The sequence below is a fragment of the Lepisosteus platostomus genome, chromosome 3 (genome assembly GCF_059453375.1).
Source record: "Lepisosteus platostomus isolate fLepPlt1 chromosome 3, fLepPlt1.hap1, whole genome shotgun sequence".
Taxonomy (NCBI): Eukaryota; Metazoa; Chordata; class Actinopteri; order Semionotiformes; family Lepisosteidae; genus Lepisosteus; species Lepisosteus platostomus.
In genome coordinates this window covers 36,671,595-36,694,140 of record NC_142613.1, presented here as the reverse complement: position 1 = coordinate 36,694,140, position 22,546 = coordinate 36,671,595, and the positions used below count along the sequence as shown (strand labels likewise).

Sequence of the window (22,546 nt, the reverse complement as noted above, 5' to 3'; positions counted from 1 at the left end):
ATTTGTTGTCATCATATTTACAAAATATGGATAAATTTGAACTTTAGGCATTTGAAATTTTTGTTGTTATTTTTATAAGTATGCTTTTGATATGTTTAGTCCTGCTTTTCACATCATAAGTGATGGGAAATCTTTGTGTACACCTCTGCTTTCCCCTTGCAAAATTAACTTGTAGTGACTGTTTATCACAGGTACATACTGTATGGAGGGTGCTATAAATGGTCAACACTAATCTGTAATAAAGATGTGCAACCTCTTATTTTAATTATTGCTCAGTAACATGTTTTAATTTTCTTCACACAGAGATTTGTAATCACTCTCACTGGTAAGTTAAATGTAAGTAAAATGTATACAAATACAGTAAGCTGCTATCTTATTCATATCCCATGGCTCCATTTGTTTCATTTTTTTATTTGAAATGTTTTTTTCATGCTAGCTCATGTAAAACTCATAGGTTCAGTTTCTTTTAACAGTTGACAATGTACTTCTTCCATTCTTTTGCTGTTCAGACCTGTTTGCACAGTGGAATAGCTTGGATTCAGGAGTCCTTCTGTTCATCTTATCAGATGCAGGGTTTTAACAGAGTTTAAATCTAGATATCGGTTTGGTCATTTCACACTTTCATGCTTTACCCATGAACCACCCATGATCATCATCAGACAAGGTGCTTCTTAAAAGAACTGCACACATTTACACAGAACTGCTTGTAGGGATTGTGAAGGAAAGGTTGGGCCCAAGAAACTACTATAATCAGTATGCTTATTTGAAAATTTCTCTTTGGCAAAATTTCCTCTTCCTTGCCCTTATAAATAGGCATTTTATACAAACAACATACAGAAATATGTCAGTCTGTATTGGTTATTATACAATTTCTTATAATCATCCTTTTACCCAGATCTGTAAACAATATTATGCCTTTATTCAGAGATGATCACCCCCCGCAAAAAAAAATACATTTTCACTAATAATGCAGGAGTGAAAACATATTAATTCTTCTTCATTCTAATGCTATATTTGCTAGAATATTGTTATCTTTGAACAGAAATGGAAACATTTTTGATAACATGCAGTGAACCTTTGATGGGGAAGTTGTCAAGGTGTGGTGGCAGCTTATTGTGTTCTCATTTTAAAAGGAAAGCTGTGTAACTCAGGGAGGGCGTGTGTGATGCTTAATGAATCAGCTTGCGTATGACATATCTTGGTTTCTCTGATCACTGCTACTCTGTCTTCATTATTATAAAGGTTCAGAAACAGCATGTATAGAAATGCTGATATTGGTACAATATCTGTAGTTGTCTCTTAACTTTGTAGTCACATTTCTGCTTCTTATGCAGTAGTAATTGGATGAACCCAGACTACTGTGTATATGAAGCTTACCAGCAAAAACAACACCTCCTAGATGCCACAGCACCTCTCAATTTTGGGGGAAAGGTGCCCCAAATGTGGACAGGGCTACTCTGCTTCTGGGTACAGAATAAATAACAGACAGGACACATGACAGGGTAACACACAACAATTTAAGAATACATGTCTTTTTGGAAAGAAAAATGCATAGTCCCATAAATGTCTCTGTTTGAATCTTACTTATCTCAAACCCATCCATGGTGTTCTCAATGACCACCATAAACACCCTGTGATACCCTAAACAAGCATACCACACAGTGCACGTACATTCTTACAACATCACAAGCTGAATAGATTTTCTAAAATAATGAGCAAATACCAAACCTAGACATTCATCGTGTGATCGAAGACTTTAGTGAATCTTGACATTATAGTGAGAAAGAATAAAAAATACTGTTCTTTCCCTTACCCTCTCTGCATACAGTTTCCAAACCTTTAAATGGTTAATATGAACTCAGGATTCAGTTTTTCTGTTGAAGCCACCAGCATATCCCCCTTTTTCATATATTTATATAGCCCAGAGGAAATTGAAAAAGATAAAGTGATTAAATGCAACCTTCAAGAAAAAAAAAATCATTTTCAAGCATGTTTTTGCCTTGTGCATACAAATATATAATACATGTATGTATATATATTTGTGAGTCTGGGGGCTTTAATTTCCATTCACACCTAAAAGATGATCTTTCCGTGAAAAAAGAATGAGCAATCAAAGTTGTAGATCGGTGAGAATCAATCCAGGTCCAAGAAAATCTCAGCCAACTGATAAGAATACCACACACCCCTTTCCCTGTCACAGATAGTAAACATACTTTATAAAGACTCTTAATTTGATTTAGTTTATTATAATTAACAATTTTCTTTGTTGACTTCAGCTTTAACGGTATAGCCTCTTATTTCCAAAACTAGAAAATAATGTTTAACCCAATCATCCGGGTTGCTTTGACGTTTCTGTGGTGTATCTGGCTATCGCAGTGTGGCAGGGCGTCCTGCAAATTCATATTCAATAAACCTTACTAGCACAACAAACAGGATCATAGCAACACAACTTTTGATCCGTTAGCGAACTTTTTTTCTGCAGTGATGCAAGCGTCTATTTACACCCATACCACTGCGTTTCTAATTGTATTACGTGGGAGTTTCAAAGGGTTTGACCAGCAGTGCCTGTCGCAAATGCACGCCCATGACACAAAGACAGTGGAACTCTGATCTAGGTGGGGAGGTGTCGTAACCGGACATAGCCAATAGCAGTACAAGATTAAAATAGATCTGTATATATCTGCTGTAAATCCAGCAGCGCAAAATAGACCTGCCTGCAACAGGTTGATGAACGCGGGATGTACTGTACAGTACGCTTAGACTTGTGGTCGAGAGTTTTACTTGCACTCTGATCAAGATCAATGTTAATAAAATAGCGCCATTGTGTTTCGACTGGAGGCGCAGAAGAAAAACAGGCGATACGACCTAATAATGTAGACTACATTATAACGTGTACTGTAGGGAGGAGGAACAAAGGAAGGCTCACAAAACGTTTCCTTATAAAACGATATCTATCGTGGGAGATCTATAATCCTTGTTTTATACAAATGACGAGCAACAATTGGGTATATTAAGCCAGATGAGCAATTTCATTTTATCGTACATTGCACTTGGAGTTTGTACTGTATACTGACAGTCATTGAAAACGAACAATGTGCTTTGGAACCAAAATATATCAGCATACAGTATATAATACTATATATAGATGGATTGACATAGCTGTGACATAATATAAGTTAAACAGACTTACTCTAGCACAGTCTACATCAATATAAATGTTTTTTTGATCTTATTCTATTTTTAAATATAAAAAGGAAATTGTGTTTTTAAACATTTGTTGTTGGAAGATAAACATTTGTTCATAATAAATATTGTAACTGTAGATTCTCCTTATACAGTAGATGTGATTTTGATATAGCTTTGTGGAACCTAGAACCTCTTTGGTAGATATGCTTGATGTTACTATTACTTTCTTGTGCATGGTAAAAAGCAGCCCAAAAACTATGGAAGTATTTCCTTCTACTGTACATAAGCAGACATTTCTTTAATCATCAGAATTCATTCTTCCACTGTTATCATTAGTTACATCATCAATACGGATGAATGAACCAGTTCATGCATGCCACGTTCATGAACTTAGCTCCATCATCCATTACAGATAACATGGTGTTCTTTACAGTATCTGCAGTTCCTTTGTTTCTCCACGTCTTAAACCCTGATCAAATTGATGGAAAAGGATATACATTATTGGTCTCATCTGTGGGGTTTGTTGATAATTGCACTAGCAGTTGGTCTGGGGTTTTCCTTGTTGATATTGTTTGTCATCAGCTGCAGTTGTATTTCTGGCCAACCCAGTCTTTGTTGATTGGTAACAATTTACATTTTGCTGGATGCCTTAACCGGGTTGTTCGACCTACTCTTCTGAATCCAGATGCTGTGTCTTCTTCTGCTGTCAGATAGAGATAAGAAAGTAAAGTTGACACTGACTGGAGGACTGGCCCATCTCTCAGTGATGTCACTGCAGGCACAGGCACCAAGAGGATCCTAAGAGTCGCTGCTGAAAAAACAAAAACACCAACTGGGTATGTCTGTTCATAGAATCCCAATCACAATTATCGAGTGACATGAATGGCAAAGCCAAGTAGTGATGTCTGGATCACAGAGCTTAGCCGGCACTCTGCAGAAGTTGGGAGAGGATGCTTACATACTGTACTGTATCTTAGCTTCCACTCCTCCAAATCATTTTTAGTTCACTTTGCTTTTTTTGCTTTAGTGATTTTTTTACGAAATGTTTTGAAAGTTCTGTCTGTTCTAACTCATTATTTCTTAACTCTTCCTGCTGTGAGCTCTGGAGTGGAACTCAGCTGCAACAACTCAATGTACAGTATGTGCTTTCTCACTGCTACTCCTGCCTGATTTCCTAATTTTGTCATCGTCGTCTGCAGGCCACTGCTCTCTTGGATAAACTAGCTAGTGTTTATGATCTGTCTCTCCGCTGTTTGGTCTTGGATCTAGAGTAGACACTGCCTCAGTGTGCTGGCTTGGTTCACTGTCTGCCTAACCATCTTTGCGCCCAGTGCTGAAATTGGCCGTGGTTTATACTGTCATTGTCTGATCCTGATGTTTTCACTGCTGGATCGACTTACCCTATTGAAGAATTGCTTTTGCTGCTTCAGTCTGTGTTCCTGCTGCTGATGGCCTGACAACTGTAGCAATCCATTCATCTATTTTCTAACCTCTTCTTCAAATTCCATGACTTCTTCAGGGTCGCAGAGGTGCATATCCATGCAAGCAAAGGACGCAAGGCAGGGTACACCCTGGACGGGATGCTGACAGACACAAACACACACCACACACCAGGTCCAATTTTCCCAGAAGGCAATTAACTTACCAATTGTTAGGAAATAGTAGTGAGGACCCTATGCAGAAAACCAGAACAATCTCCAGAGGCGTAGTTGATATAACAATCCGAGGTCTGAAAGCTGTAGGTAAACAAGCCGGTGCAAAAGTACAAAACCAGAAGCGGAGCCGTAAGCTGTGAGGAAGCCGAGAGTCGAAACCAGAACAATAACCAAAGTACCAAAACCAAAACCAGGAGACGTTGTCACAGAACAAACCAGGGTCAGGAAGCCAAAAACTAAGTAGCAAGTTGTAGTGAAAATGGAAGTAGTGCTAGCCAGGAAAAAGCCTAATACTGAGCACAGAGGAGAGTGTGAAGCAGCATTAAATAGGCTGGGGTAAATTGGCTAATTGGAACCGTGCTGGAATGTGAGGTGGAATGACAAGTCCTCCGGGGGTGTGGTGTAACACCAATATGTTTTTGGACTGCAGGAGACAACCAGAGCACCTGAAGAAAACACACGCAAACACAGGAAGAACATACAAACTCCACACATATAGTTCCAGATTGAAATCCGGAGTCCTATGCTATGAGGGAGCAATTCTAAGCACTGTGCCACCATGCCTCACAATTGTAGCAATCTTTGCTGCCAAGTCTTACTGATTGTGAAAGACACTACATGTGGACTGGTGGTACTTTTTTAGTTTAGTAATCATGACCTATTATCCTGTCTTGATTGTTGTGTTTCCACTTTCTTCTTTTGTTCTTTTGTTATGATAACTTCTGTAGTTGAGGTTTTCAGAGCTACTGTCCGTACCAACAAGGTTAAGGGCCCCGACTAGCTCTGTTGGTAGAGCATGAGACTCATAATCTCAGGGTACTGGGTTTGTGTCCCACGTCGGGCGCCAGGTCCTCCATGTTGGAGGTTGGGCACAAGGCTAACAATCCTGTCCCATAAAAAACTAATTTTACAGTAAAAGCAACAGGATGTTGCTGCCTCTACATGCCGGAAGGCATAACGGGCAAACATCCATCCATCAAAAAGGTTTGGTCTATAATAATAAATCTAATTGCAATAGTAGTGCTTTCTAGTCCCATTGACAATAGCATTAATTTGAGGGCTCTGGTGGCGTTTATGGCTGCCTGTACTATTTTCTCCAAATTGCAACAGGAGCGGTCTCTAAAGCTCTGGGCTCTTTGCCAAGGGTACCTACTAGAATTACTCTGATTCGGTAATACAATTACATGGCTTTGATTTGCAGTGAGTTCTCAGTTCATTGACCACTGGATTTGTTTTGTCTAACTGAAACACGATATCTATAGAATGACTATTTGCTTCAGATTGAGCTTTGTAGAAAAATCTAGCGACTATGGTCAAGCTATTGATTTAACAATCATACATCAATTAAATGCTGGTCTAAATATAGTTGATGCTATATAATCAAATGCTTGGTTTTTAATACTTAATACTAATATGTTGGTAGTTCTGGTTTATCATTCCCTAAACCTGCTTCTCAATTGGTTATAAATATAACCCAGTTGTACAGTATTTACAGTATATTATTGTATTAATGTAGATGTTTGTTTTGTTTTTGTGAGTCAGTTTGTAATGTTTTTTTTCACATGCTATGTTATTTTAAAAACTTAAATTAAGTAAAATCTGCTTTCAATAAGCATAACCTATTTAGCAATGGTGCAATCTGTACATGTGCAGTATATCTTCCTACTGTAGATGTATAAACCATATAGATAATCTGTATTACAGTACATATACTTTCACTTTCTGTACCTGTAAATCATGATTAGTTTTTAGAAAATTGCGATTTTAATTTTAAATTTGATGTCCTGACCCCCAGCTTGGTCAGGCCTGGTTCTGCTAGTAACGATTATTTAGCAACTTGGTTACAAATTGCTTTGAACCTTTATCTGTTGCTCCTCTATTTATTCTGTATAATTTAAACATTAACCTGGTTTTATTAGATTTATTGTTTTTATTAGTTTTATTTTAATCAGACATGGTGCAAAACAGGTCCAATTTAAATAATAATTTCAAAAAGTTATTTAAAAACGTAATATTTCATATTTTGCATGGTTAACATAGGACACACATCACAAAAATACATTTATACAAACCTTAATTTTTCATTGACTTTAACTTTCCTTAGAACGTTTGTTAAACTTTTAGAGCTCCATTGAAGTGAGCTTGAAAGTATTCACAAATGGAGGAGTAAAGGCATCATTTACTGGCTTCTTTTTCTGGATTAAACTCAACAGAATTTATCATTTACTTTGCATGCCTGTGACTCAAAGCGGTAATCTCCCAGAGGTGTGGTCCCTAATATACAAAATGTTAGTTTAGCAAGGCGAACCACCAGGGAACTAATCAAGCTCCGAGGCTTTATGAAAAAAACATTAACAAGGTGTAATTGTACTTGGTGTAGTCACCACTTTATTGCCTTTAAATCCATTTCAATTGTATCTCGCCATTTCTTTTATGTTTCATATCCTCCTAATTTTACCACTATGGCCCTTTCATTTACACCTTCTGAAACATGCACAGTCAACCTAACTCAGTTTTCACACTATGAGCCCCAGAGTGCCAAAAGGGGATCAAATGCAGGATTAACCAGGCCCTCATCAATAACCTTTCAAGCCCACAGTTACCTGGACAAAAAACATAGCCTGACCAGGTCATTTCTGACTAGTCCAAACAGTACTTGTTCATTTGTGTCCCACTCAGCTAATAACATAACATAACCCAAACATTCACCATCAAGTTTCTGCTCTATGATTCAATTTCAATCACTAGGGCGCCCAATGTCTAACAATTCTTTCAGCACCTGATCTTTGTGATGTTTATTATCAGAATTTTAGACTAATGTTCGTCAAAATTAAAAATGAAACTAAAAATGACCTAGTAGGACCTATTGTCATGTCATGTCATTTGCCTAACCACTTTATACCATACGGTGTTGCGGGAAGCCAGAGCCTACCCAGCAAGCAAAGAGTGCAGGGCAGGGTACACCCTTGATGAGGTGCCAGCTCACCGCAGGGCAAGTGCAAGCCAATCATACATGGGGACAATTTGGAGGCCACGGTAAAGGCTGAGGGGGGAAATTTGGCCCGGACACCGGGATAACTCCCAGCTCTTATTAAGAAATGCTTGGGGATCTTTAATGACTACTAGGTCAGGACAGGACCTATTGTGTTTGATTAAATATGGGACTAAGGCAGTCTTTGATACAGAGGCATATAGAGGCTGAATAAAGAAAAGGCTGTCTTTGAAAGGAATAATTTACAATACTAAAACCAGATTTTTAATCTATTTAGATTTAAAATAACCATGTTAAAACAATGGAACAATTTAAAGCAGGTAACAATGAAAAAGAGCTATGAATTTAGAATTTTGTATTCCCTAAGTTTGTTTGAAGTTTGTTTTATTCTTATTGTCCTTTTATTCTTATCTTATTGCCAGATTTTAACTCTCTTTTCAACAATCAGATAAAACAGTGAGACAGTAACACATAGAATTTGAATTATGTAAATTTTGATAGGGTGTTTGAATTTGAAGTGACTTTCACAACTAAGAAATAATTGTTTCTTAAAAGAATACTCACTCATTTTTAAAATAAATTCACATTTTTTACCAGACAATTAGAGTGATACAGTCTGTGTCTGGACTGTGAGTATTACAATGGCCTATAAGTATTTCTTTGTTTCAGATGTTAACATCACTCTAAAGAAGGGTAGAGTCAGAAAGCATGGAAAGCAAACAAAATCAGAATATATACTAGATATTATTAGTATATTAATTATTTGAATCACACACTATATAATTTTGCTGGGGAGCAGTTGTTTTCTTTAAGAAAATTGGAAAAAACATGTTTCATGTGAGTCATATGTGCATATACACATTTCTTTGTACACACACGATGCTCCAAATTTATAAAGCTTGGAAAATGCTTATTAACATTCTGGTTTTACAAATGGAACAAATTGCTAAATAATCATCCTAATCTTGGCTTCTCGCAGAGGCAGAAATGGATCTAGTTGGCTGGTCTGACAGCAGCTAAAGAGGTGCTGAGAGCCTCTGAAATCCCTCCCTTTGTATCATTGGATCCTGGCTTATCTTGATATATCTACATGGTTCCACTAAGATCCATGGTGCCATTGGGGTGATGGTGGAGGCTTGGAGTGCCGTTGTTGGCATATTTTCTGGGTCCTTTGATGGAAAATGGAAAATAGGGATGGGGGTGTTTGGCGTAGGATGGGAAAAATGGTTTTGTATTGTATCGCATCTGTTCAATTTAGAGGGAAAGTAAAAAAAAACAAATTGGTCACAACAAAACAATGTAAAAGTTACATGAGCCATAACTTACATTAGAGAAAGAGAAAATATTTTGGTTGTCAGCGCACGAGGCTAAAATAATATTACAAAGCAACTCCTTGCCTGTTACCACAACGTTTAAGTTAAATACAAACAGGCAGCACTTTGACCTGACCCTGCTCTGATTAGCACTGTGGCAGAAGCAACAAAATGTACAGTATATAGTCTGCCATTGTGTCGGTATATCTGGTGTTAATGGGTAGATATACTCTAGCGATATTCTAAAAACATTTTCAACCATTTGCAATGTTTTAGTGCATAAGAAAGCGTACAAACAAGAGGAGGCCATCATGGTGATTTATTAAAAATAGTAAATAAATAAAAATAGTAAAAATAGTAAATATCTATAGTCCCTGACCTTGAGAAAGTGTTAGACCTCTGTAAAATAGCAGTCTAGTGCCAGACATTATCCAACAAAGGACACAGAATCTTTATCTTTGACATTAAGCCTTAAAATAGAAAAGAAAACCATTGTTGTTACAGATTTTAAAAATAAATAAAGATGACTGTTAATAAAGCATTTATGGTAAAAGTGACATTGTTAGTTTAAGAAATCAATGAACATACAAGTCATGTACAGTATGTGTTTCTTAATATCCAGGTGAAAATATGCAGGGTTGGATCTGAGCTCTGTTACAGTGATCAATGTAAGATATCCCAAAAATAACTATAGGGCAACAAAATTGAAAGTCAGGGATGTGTGATTATATACTGATTTGTATTTACTTAGACTTCAGCTCAAATTGACATTAAGAATAACAGCACTGTTCTCAAACAGGTTGAATTTATAACAGGGAAGGCTAATGACGGAAGAATTAGCAATGGAAAAAAAAATCAAAATTTGAAAAGAAATGGTAAAAGAATGAGAATAATAAGAATCCACCATAAACACAGAAGTTTTTGAAGAATGCTTCTTTTTACTAATTTGCATTTGGTATTGTTTCCACAATGGCAAAATGTATAGAAACTTTGTAGATACACCATTTTTTAATAGTCATTTAATTATGCTTCAAACATCAGGTGTGATTTTCAGTTTTCAAATTTGTATTCTTTGCTCATTCATTTCTCTCCATAAATTATAATCCTGCAAACAGAAAAGCACTCAGTGTTAAACCAACTCTATACATGGCACTCATTAAATATATATATATATAATATAATATATAATATAATATGTGACTTTAGCAATGATGATTTGGTGCAGAGTTATAGGTGTTGCTGGTACAGGAATTCCCCCAAAAGTGAAAAATACAGTATAAATAAAAGGCTGCTTTGAATGAGAATGAGATGAAATAATGTGCATAAACATTTGTTTTTTTGTGAGGAATACGATGTTTTTCTCATGTGCTTCACTTGAATATTCAATTCCCAAACTTGGTTTACTGTATATCTCCATCTCCGTACAATACTTTATGTATGATGTACCCTTTTGGCCTCAGACAGGCATTTGACCAGAGGTACAAGGTACAGTCAATTTAAAAACTGGTTCGGTTAATGAAACATAATTTGGTAAGAATTTGCTTATATATCCAATCGCTGTATGCCAATTAAAAGGTAATAAATTAGTTAATAGAATAATTAGTACAGCAATAACATGCAGTATTCACACAGTTCTGCATCACTTAAAACAACTTTCTTTTACCATTAGAAATCTTTACACGGTATTATACAATAAGAAAACTTTTAATTTGCTGTTATTGGAATTTATCAATTTGAAGAAACTCAATAAAATAAATCAGTAAAATTAACCAGCTTACCAGCTGTATTAATACAGTATATAAGTTTTTTCTCAGGTTAAACGTGGTGACTTTAGCTCCATCTGCGGGAATGCATCTAGCCTCTTCTCAACCACATCACGAATGAGCACTAAAAAAAGAGATAAGAGAGCATTATGTTGCAAGGTAATTCCACACTTCCCTGCTGCATGCATATGCTTTCACATTTTGTTTCACCATGTATCTTTTATTCTAGAACTATGCGACTTGTAGTCCCTCCAAACTGTTCCACTGAAGTATTTTAAGAACTTCTTATAAGAAAGGTTACAAATGAGAGGAGGCTATTTGGCCCATCTGACCAGTTTGGTAGTTAGTGAAATGCAGTGGCTTCAACAGCCTCACTGGTCTGCTACAAGTCATCAGCCAACCTCTGCTGTGACTTTTACAGCTACCCCATCTGCTAAAAGCCGGCAACCTACAAACCGGAAGCCAGTCAGAATTGTCAGCCTGCTGCTGTTCCTACACCTTCACCAGCCCTGCTGCAACTTCTATGACTTCACTGTCCTGCTATTAGTCAGCGACCCATCTCTGTTGTGACTTCTACAGCCACTATGGTCCACTAAAGGTTTGCAGCTGATCACCTCATCAGCTCACTGCTGTTCTTAGAGCTTCACCAGTCTGCAACAGTTTCTATAGCCATTCCGGTCTGCTACAAACTGGCATCACATCACCTATGCCCTTTTCTCCCCTAGAACCCTGCACTGCTCCCAGGCCTCAGTGGGCTCACTGCTCAGCCCTGTCCAAGGCATGCCTTCTGAAGTCAATCTTGACAGCACACGCTTGGAGGGGTCTCTGGAGCAGATCCCCCTGAGAGCACACACCTTGATCAGCCCAGCTTCTGGTGTTTTGCCAGAAGACTGTCCCAACAATGAGCGCTCTGTCCTGTCCAGCCCCAGATCCAAGCTCTCCAGTCCCAACACTTGCCTGCTGCAGATTCACCAGTCCACTAATAGTCAGCTATACTGGTCTGCTGTAAGCTGGTCTCAGGCAGCCTACTCTACTGGGACTTCTACAGCAATGTCAGTCTATTGCTAGTTCGCAGTCTGATTCTGTTGAGACTGTTTCCGTAATTCTGACTCCACTCCACTGCAGCTTCTACTATCACTTAAAATTGCATCCTGGGCTGTCAACAGAAAGCTTTGACTTCTCTGCTCTTGGGCGTCATCACAAGCCTCCAAAACTGTCCCAATTCTGACCTGATCACATCTATGGCTCTGTCTTGTGCATAGCCACATCATAACATCATGCTCTGAAATGTTGTCAAAAGGTTCCAATGTTTTTAAATGTTCAAATTGTAAATACAGTAATTTGAGTATGAAAGTAGAACTTATCACTATTAGACACCTATTTGTCACTATATAAAACAGTTACTGTTTTTAATTTCATTTTCTTGTGTTCCAACAACTGTCATTTTTGTATATCATTAGCTCTTATGAATTTTCTTTGAAACCTATAAATAAAATACTTGAAAATAAACAAGACTATACTTTTAGTATAGGATGGGAAACCTCTAAGGAAAATCAAATTGCTGCTGTAAGTAGATTGAGGAATCGGTAGGTGGCACTGTTCCCTTAGGACCAGAAATTTCAAAACCAGTGCATCAATATGGTAACCTTTCACATATGATGTAGGAGATACCATCTTTCTGATGAGACATTAAAGATCCTACAACACTGTTTGTAACAATAGGGTTGCTAACCCTAGAGTTCCTTTCTGTGTATGAAGGTATGGAATCCTTGGGGGACGAAAAGCACTATACTGTATAGTACAATTGTATTTTATTAACTAATGGGTCAGTTACACAAAAATGTGTAAAATTCAAATAATAATAAATTGACAAATATTGTCAAAATTACTACATTTTTACCTTTTCCAACTTCATAAATGGGAAATACTGTATGTACAGTAATGTTTTCATTAAAGACCAATATAAAATCAGCTCAAGTGTTCATACAGCAGACCCTTCTATTTAAAATAGAAAAGTTTTGTTAAACTGTTAAAATGTCCCTTTTACTAAAAAACACACAGAAGAAAACAAAATAAACAAATATGACCTACCTATTAAGGCTTTTATTCATTTTTAAGGAAACAAAATGCTCTAATTCTTACTTAGACTACTTGTCTAAAGATCTAAGATATAATAATGAAGTTCCTATATTGGCATACACAGTGCATAATCTATTTAGGCTTAACCCAACAAAAGGTTGTTGTTTTTTTATCCATGAAATAGAACAAAATTAAATTTAAATGTAATTAAATTTCATATTTGTTTCTTATTTAGTTACACTTTTCAAAGAAACTACTATGAATACAGTTTTAATAAATAATAAAAATGTACTGTACTATATATTACCTCATATCCTTTACATAAAATAATCCATGTTTTAAAGATTACATGTAATTGCTTTATGATACTATAAACATAAACCTTGCAGTTCAAAGAAAACTGTTTAATTGCCTTTCTACGCACTGACAAAAAGCTGTCAGGGAGTGGCACTGAGATGCTTATTAAACTAATTATAATAAGTATAAGTACAAAACTGAAAAAGTAAAAGTTTTTAATCAATGACATCTCTAAAACTGTTTTCTAATTTTATGATAAATGCAGTTGTTAATATACACTGCCAAAAGTAAATAATTATTTACTAAATTTAATTTATAATTAAATATATTCTCTCTCCGGAACGGAAAAAATACTGTATACAAGTACATTTATACAATTACTTATTTCATCTATAGTTTTTGAAATTTTAATCAAGTTATACTTTGATGAGGAAAATGAAATGAACAGCTAGTAGGGATACTGTTATCAATAATAACTTACTTTAAATTGTTAGGATTTACCAAAACAATTTAAGCATGATTCTGTAGTGATGTACAAACATTCAGAAATGCAAAATCTGTCCAGATCATTTAAATTGTAAGGACATCACTTTTGTACAGCCTTCTTGAACTAATTGTATTAAAGATTCTCAACTCAATTTAGATAAGGACCTTGATTAGGCCCTTCCAGAACTATTTAATCATTCTTTAACCATTCTGAAGTAGACTTTGATGAATTATTATATCATCCAGTAGCACCTTAAACTGAGTCTGGCATTATAGGGGGTACCAAATACACCAACAATGATTTGGTATGTAATGGTATATATTTGACCATGCTTTTAGAACTAAAAGGCTTAATGTTCCATTACATTAAGAGAGAAATAACCCTTGAAGAATATTACTAACTTTCTTTGTACGTCATTCTTGCCAGAATACTGGCGTGGTTATAAAGATTAGTAATCAACTGATATTATTCATTTTTCACTCAGCTTACTATTTAAAATGTAAAAACACTATGTGCCCAGTGATTTTATCATGTATACCTATTGTTGTAAGAAAGACCTGCATTTTTATTGCACTTCAGTACGGAAATACTTTGGTATTTCTATAGGGACATAGATATACAATTTTGATTACTAAAATACCTTGCAAAATTCACCCCCTCCCAATGATGCACCACTCCGTTGAATTACAAATTATGTATACATTTCTTAAAGTGAAAATTTTAAAGAAAAACTTAAATGCTCAACCTGAACATTTAATGGGTGAAATAAAGTAAATGTCAATACAAACTACAAAAGAAAAATCCAAAATTAAAATATGTCAATTGAATGAATATTTGCTCTTCTTAGTTAATGGAAGTTTAAAGGTCAATTTTCATAATTTTGAATCTTTAGCAGACAAATTTGTACTTTGTTTAATCATTTCACCCTCTGTCTTGACAAACTTCGTAATACCTGCTGATGAGAAGTTGCCTAATAACATAATAGTTCAGGTGGGTAGCTGCGTCAGCATGCATAGGCTACAATGGAACAAGTAATAGGTTGTGACACACCTGAAGAAGGCTCCACGGCCAAAATTCTGTGTTTTCTTTCTTCTCTTTTCAGCATGGAATAAACCTATTACTTGTTCCTAATAACATAATGCTGCCACCACCATGCTTGATTGTAGAGATAATGCTAACTCGATGATGTGCTGTGTTGAGTTTGTGCCTGCCAGACTTACTCTTTGAACTAAGATGAAAATGTTTCAGATTTATTTTATAGTAAATACAGGGCAACTTTCTGCAGTGACCAGATATTCTTGACTTATGGACATTTACAACCATCTCAACCATTGGGCTCTGTAGCTATTTTAAAGACATCACTGGCCTCAGAACGGCTTTGATAACCAGTTTTATCCATTCCCAGCTACTCAAGACTGGAGAGACAAACTTAATCTAGTCAGATGGTACAATACACCTTATGCTTCTTAATGATGGACTTCACCATGCTCAAAAAGTATTCACGGTCTTGGATTTTTTAAAATATATTTTCATATCCTTATCTTGATCTTAGCCTTTCTACAGCATTACTCCCAAGTTTTTTGGAAAGCTCCTTGGTTTTCGTGGTCAAAACCTGGCTTGAAAATTCACAATCTGACTAGGACCTTACAGAGAAAGGTGTAATTGTTCTAAATTCACTATTACCACTATTACTATTAAAAGCTCTCAATACAAGCCAGTTTTTTTCTAAATGTAATGCATGCTACCAGACTCGAAGTCCTGGCTTAGTCCTGGCTTGTACCCTGTGCTTCCAGGATAGGTTCCATGTAGCCAGAGCTCTCACAAGGAAAACGTTCTGATAATGGATAGATGTTACCAAAGTAAGCAGATGGTTGTACAGACCTTAGACTAGATACAGTATGTAGTCTGTGTGCATTGTATTTTCAGAGCTAACCTTTTATTCAAAGTGGTTTGTGCTTCTCTGCATTTATAAGCCTGCACCTCAAGACTTTTCGCTTTAAAAAACATAACTCACATCATTACTATGTTAATCAATGTATAAACCAGAAAAAAAACACTGGTCAGTCCTCCAATCAACAGTGTAGTATAACTGAAGTAAAGATGAGAGAGAAACTGAAGTTCCTTTGAAAAACACCCACATCATACTTTAGTTCCTACTCTCTAAATTAGTACATTCAATATTTGCGTCAAGTGTTCATATAATTTCAATAGGGAAACATCATACAACCATAGACGTGTGGGAGGAAGAACCCACTTCCCAAAATTTAAGAATATATGGCTGAGCTAAACTCAGGCATCGCCTTCTCTTCACTTTTGTATAAATCCTGTAAAATATTAGCCCAGCAAGTGTTCTGGCGCATTTTATCATTTTAAGACTTAACAAGACATAAGCACTTCCAGTGTCAGGTTATTCATTTATAGGTCAATTTTGATATTTCTTAATCTTAAGTATAAATCAATATTGTAATAACATTGAATGCCATAAACATAATGGGACAAAGATTAGTGTGGTGACGTAAGAGTAATAGCGTCGTTATTAGATGGGATCTGTAAAAATACACCTGATTATACTAAACTGAGACATGACGTTATGAATATTTACTTGGGAAATGTGAATAGAAAATCACTTACTGTCAAGCACTGTTCTTCCAAGAGAATGTTTCTCCAAAGTGTTCTTGACTTCAGTCATTAACCAAGGCAGGAACCCTGTCTCTACATCTTTGCAAAGACAGTAAAATAAATAAAGGATTGAAGAAGATGCAGTAATAATAGATTAAAATTTTGGTACACTATGAAAATACCACATGAAAATATGGTACACTATGAAATATTGGTACACCAGGACTGGTGAACAAAAAGCATCATTAAGACTTAAAATCAGAAAAGCTTCTTGTATAATAAACACAGTAAAAGTCCCATCATGGAGTTAAAATTCACATAAGGACCAAAGGGGAATACAACAAGGTTTGCAACCTTTGTGCAACTGCTTAAAGTATTTTTCTAGTTATGCAGATGAAACTTTAACTTTAGCTTCTGATAGATTTACCTCGCTCAACTGGATCATAAAAGTATCCGTGGTCCCGCAGTGAAGTGTAGACAGAAGGAAGTAGGTCACCCAGGTAGTGCTGTGCAAATGCTCGAGCTGCAATCTTCTCTGCAGTCTCCTTTTCCAGCCGGAGAGTCTCTCTCTGCTGCTTTATTCTACGCTCCTAAATGATCGTTGGGACAATTTGTGAGTGCTCCTGCTTTTGAAATCAAGTGTCACAGCAGTCATTATTTTGTTTTTCAACTGTACATAGAATAATGAAAATTATATTCTTGTTGAATAAACTGAATATGTCATCTTCTTTGACAAAACCGAGCATGCGAGATGGGCACCGTATTGCACATCCACATACTTATCAACTAAGTGCACCTACTGTACATCATGTGGATTGACTGTTCTAAGTTCAGTCTTTGACATTGAATTGCTGTGTTAGGTAAATCCTCTGGGGGCATGGCCCTTCTCCGAGCACCACTGAGGTTGGGCTGCTGATATATGGATAGCTCAATTCACAAAACAATAGTAAGTCCTGTAACCAACAAATTGCAGAGCTGGCTCACCTGGACCATTTGCTTTTCTTCACATGGCATGTACTGAATGAACTGGTCTTCACTTCTCAGCCCAAAAGAGCATTATCTTATAAAAGACAATCTCTAATGTGCAATTCTTCACGGGTTCTTTAAGTGGTTATATCAACGCAAATATTGTCAGCAAAGACAATAAAACTGTGAACTGCAGTGCTACCATTTTGAAAGTTATTACTGTACATTATGTTTGAAATTATCAATGAACCAAATATTGTTGTTAGATACTGTAGCAAGCACTATTTCTGTAGTAGCATCTACCTAACAACAAATCATTGAACAGGCAGACATTTAGAGTTTTTCATCAGATGACCTGATGCATTGGTTACAGCTGTCATCTACATTTGCATAATACCGACCTATTCCAAACCTGGACCCCAAATAACTAGCTGTGAAACTAATTTCAGATACTCAGCCTCAATCAATATTTTATCAAATAGAAGACAGTCAAAAGTGTAGCAGATAGGACTGCCTCTTTGTTCTGAAAAAAGGTTTCAGTGCTGGACTAAATCATAATAGTTAGTATATCAAGGCCCTTGGGTATGCCATTGTGAATATTCCTTGTGAATACCTTTTCCTCACGGTGCCTTCGCTCCTGCTCTTCCAGTCTCTGAACCTCCACCAGCTCGGCGTTGCGCAGCTCTTCAAAGGCCCGCTGTTGTGCACGTAAGTTGGCGAGCTCCTCCTCCTCCATCACCTCCAGCAGGGCCTGCTCTATTGTCTTTCCCACCAGCACCTCCAGGACAGGCTTCACTTCAATATCAAAGTCAAACAGCTGCGAACAAAGATCAACAGTCACATTCCCTGTAGAAGATGGACAAATCAACTTGTGTGCTCCTTCGGTTACTCCTTCTATTCCAGCTGTCTCAGGTCCTAATAATTTTCAATGTCTGAATGCCTGAATTCTTCACACTTCCATATTTACTGAAGATAGAGACATTAAGTAAAATAATTCTAAAAACTGAAAAAAATATTACATTATTGTAATATTCTAAAACAGTTACAAACATATTTATGTAAATAAACATAAAATGTAAAAATGCTCATATGCAAATATAAATATATAAACAATAGACTATGTATATATATGTATATATTTCTGTTTATAATTGGGTTAATTATACAATCAGTTGTGCTAGCTTTTGAATTTGTTGCTGTGTGGAACCAGTCATTCAGGAATCCCTAACAATTTGACAGCGGTATTGTAGGATTATTGCAAGTGGTTTACTGGTTGGGTTTGATCACAATTTACTGTCACTTAACAGCACTGCTGTAGTCTAGTGATGGTGGATGCTTGTGCTGTCACACTTTCTGTAATTTCTTACTCAACTTGTGAAAGGAAAAGTGCAAAAAGTGGAAATTAGATATAATGTTTTCTACAAGAATATCACATCCTTAAATAATATTCTACTAAATTAAACAAATCAGTTTGCACTGTTATTAGTAATTTGGAGGGATCTAAAATTAATTATTTTTGTTCACTGAATGGCAATGTGACAGGCAGAGAGTGTTAGTCAATGCCTAAGAGTCAGATCGCAGTTGGTATGCTCCCTGATAAAGATACCTAGTGGATGAGCCCTCCTTATTCACTGTACTGCGTCTCCTCAGGTGTGGGAAGTAGCCAATGAAAGAGTGAAAACATGACACCAGGGAGCTCTGAGGGAGAACTCCAGAGAGTATGAGGATTCCCTAATGAGATAGAGATTCAAGCCACTATGTCAGAGAGCCACAGTGCTAACTGCAGAGGACCAGCTGTTTTATGAGTCAACAGAGAATGAATCAAAAGGACTTCAAAGACACTGTGAATACTCTTAAGACACTCTTAAAGAACTGTTAACTGTTTTCAGTTAAAAGAATAAAGGGCACTACAGCACTGTAACTTTGGCACATTTCGGTTCCCATCCAATTCCTTACTTTGCATATAACAGAAATTGAAAACTGTCACTGTTCTTAGTATATTCATAACAAACCTCTCCTTCCTCTATTTGTGTTGCCACATCCTTTCCTGTTTTAGCTGGGATAAAAAGAGGTGTTGCTGGTTTGTCCAGGAAGGCATCAGTCTGACATTCCACAGTGGACTCTTCAATTTTGTCACTTAGTTCTTCCAGATATAATTCTGAAAATAAGAGATATGTTTTGCTCTACCAGAGCTCAGATAATTTCAAATTAATGTTTTAATTGAAAAACATAATATCTACATACGTAATTGTTTAAAAAAAATCACTGCATGGTTTTACAATTCTAAACATGGTCAGCTGAACTAGAAAGAATGATAAGCCCCAGAAATACACTGGTTTAGCAATGTTACCTGTTTGCACATCTATGTGCTTCCTGCCCTCCACTGGTTCAGGGGTCCTGGGTCGAAACTGTTCCTTTGCCCTTTTTCTGGCAGTTGTTCTCCTCCTAGCTTCCTGTAGCCTCTGCAGTTCTACAGGGTCAGGCTGGGCTGTCTTAGAAATCAATAGAACATACTGTGTAAAAGAAACGACATTCATAACTGCACTCTTGTTTGAACTACTGAAATTATACAATCAAAATAAAATACTTCAATAGAGCAGATATACTCAGTACTAGTCCTGGAGAACTGCTGTACATTAGGTTTTAAGTCATATCTAATATTTGACCATGAAAAACCTGGACAAAATGGGATCAGAGCGTCAACAACTTATTCAAATCATTAAGAGTGCAGGGTGTAATGAAAACCAGAAAACAGGATATACCTTTAGAACCCAAAAGCGGATAACAGTGCACTATAGTGTGACGTAGAGAAAAACATTATTGCCATGGCATTAATAAAAATAAATAATTGTAGAAAATTCCAGATACCAATTTGGTAACAAAAACATTAATCTAATATCACAGCCTCTCTTAATTCCCTGATTTCTATGAAGATATCCATTCATGTTCTAACCACTTTATCCAGTTCAGGGTAGCAGGGGAGCTGGAGCCTATCCAGGCAAGCAGTGGCTGCAAGGCTGGATACACCCTGGGCAGGACACCAGTCCATCACATGACACACACAGGCTCACTTATACCAGTGCCAGTCTTACAGAAGACCCTTCTCTCTGCTACAAAATAACATTTTGTTTCTATTTAACGAAACAACGTACAGTAACCACAGCAAAGATTAAATTAAGACAACTCCCCCTTCCTTTATTGAAGTAATAGGAAATATTTTGAATGAGTTTTATATCACTTCGACAAACATAAACGTAAAGACGTAAACAGACATTCCATACTTACAATCGGCAGTACATGCTGTGCGTAGGTATTCCCTCGGACAACTCGCCGGTCATACATGATGTTACCATACTGAACTTGGCCTTCATTTCTGCAGCACGAAAAGAGGGAGGTTGGATTAAGTTACATAATAATAATAATAATAATAATAATAATAATAATAATAATAATAATAATAATACGCATCAGGTAAAGACAATATTTTGTAATCAAGATTACGTTTCAGTTTTACTTAAATTACAGTAAATGACATAATAAAAGGTTCCAAGTCCAAGTTTAAAAGGTCTACTTAATTTAAAGCCAGTGCATCATAAGCGCTAATTGTGCTTGATGTTTTTGGGTAAAGACAGTTTAGATTTTGAAACATACTAGTGCAATGTTGCTTTACAATATAAATTAAGGGCAGTAGCAATCACTCCACTGCCTCGTTTGTCAATCTAATTTAGTCTCTGAACTTCAGCTGGTCCGAAGGAGCCAGTTTTATCATGGCAAAGAAACATGACAAACACTTTCCGACCCCTCGAGATAACTCTGCGAGATAATCAAGATGTAACTGTGAAACTTCAAGGGCGCCACAAACACAGGTGTGTTACAGACTTACTGCTCGGGTGCCGGCTCCCTATACTTGCTCCGGTTCTGCACTGCTCTGGGACGGCTGGCGAATGTGTAGGTGCCGCTTGCAGACTCCTTTTGCGGCTGTAAAACAGATGTCATCCTATTTAATGTATTTTTTTAGCTAACAAAAAAAAAACAACAATATATAACCGTAAGCAAAGAAGAGATGATTTTAAAATCCAGCTCTCCTACTGCTGCAGTTGGAAACCCTCCAGCGCTTAGCAACCGTATCCAAAATAAACATATTCAGTGAGGACGTCACTTCCTCCATGCAGTTACCTTGCTATTCACGAGGATTTGGCTGCACTTAATGATAGTCACGGGAGTGGTGTCTTATATTGATTGGGTCATATGATTTAGAATAGAAATGTGATTAAAACAGGGTGTAATTATAGCTGACAATGCAGAAAAAAACGATGTGAGTGTAAACTTTTAAAATGTACAACAGTACACTTTTCATTCCATTGCTAAGTCAAATATGTGCCATCGATCCAGGCTATTTCTATGTATGTCTGTGTTACGTCGAGGCATATTGTACAGTAATCATAATTAAAATTATATTAGTATTTTTTAAACTATGATGAGAATACACTCTTGACATCCATGATTTTTTAAGCATTTGTAAATAGGTACACAGAAGCATAGCATTCCAAACCCCCTGTTCTCTCCCCTTTAACCCTCTAGGTTCACACTTTCAAGCCTTTTCTGTATAAAAACGGGGATAAATCCCTTCCTCTCTCTTTCCCCAGTGGACACCTGCATTTCTATTCTCCTGCGCCGTGATCAACACACCCTACAGTCATGAAAAGGGTGATAGAGCTGTCAGAAAGCCTGAAGTAGATGTCTCCAGCCTGTAATTCCCCACATTTCAGTCGTATTGACAGACACGCAACACACTAGGTTTATTATACACTAAAGTGTCTGTGAAGAAGATTTGTTCTCTAACATAATTCCTGATACTTAAACAGTTACTACTATATGGAATCCAATTTCCAACAATGGAAGAATTTGGAGAGATAGTGTTTTGATGATAAGGATTATTCAGTCATTTTAAATGCTTGTTTTGAATTTTTATACCTTTTGTCTTAAGATAGGCTATAGTGTTAAAACATTGAAAGAATTTACACAATGTTAATTAAATGGTAGGTCCCTAAACATATGCCAAGTTGGACAAACTTTCTGCACTATGCAGAATAAAATTAAGAAATATCATTCAGAGAGATAGGTCTGATAGTTCATGTATCTTCAAAAAGAAACAAGGTTATTAAAGTAAATAGATATCAGAGAACCTC

At 36.5% G+C, this 22,546-nt stretch overlaps 1 protein-coding gene and 1 long non-coding RNA gene across 2 annotated transcripts; both read right to left on the bottom strand.

Annotated features, from left to right (window-relative positions):
* Positions 1-3,006: 3,006 nt before the first annotated feature.
* On the bottom strand, positions 3,007-10,301 carry LOC148674823 (uncharacterized). Its single transcript, XR_015935403.1, has 2 exons — positions 4,587-10,301; positions 3,007-3,997 (listed from the first exon to the last, which is right to left on the bottom strand). It is a non-coding gene; the product is annotated as an uncharacterized LOC148674823 (long non-coding RNA).
* A 530-nt stretch (positions 10,302-10,831) lies between these two features.
* On the bottom strand, positions 10,832-21,487 carry rsph3 (radial spoke head 3). The gene is made up of 8 exons (XM_088625495.1): positions 21,241-21,487; positions 20,643-20,730; positions 19,708-19,849; positions 19,370-19,515; positions 17,971-18,174; positions 16,819-16,981; positions 16,404-16,490; positions 10,832-11,033 (listed from the first exon to the last, which is right to left on the bottom strand). Exons 1-8 carry the CDS (start codon positions 21,351-21,353, stop codon positions 10,957-10,959), a joined length of 1,020 nt encoding a protein of 339 aa, XP_088481621.1. The 5' UTR covers positions 21,354-21,487; the 3' UTR covers positions 10,832-10,956.
* Positions 21,488-22,546: the final 1,059 nt, after the last annotated feature.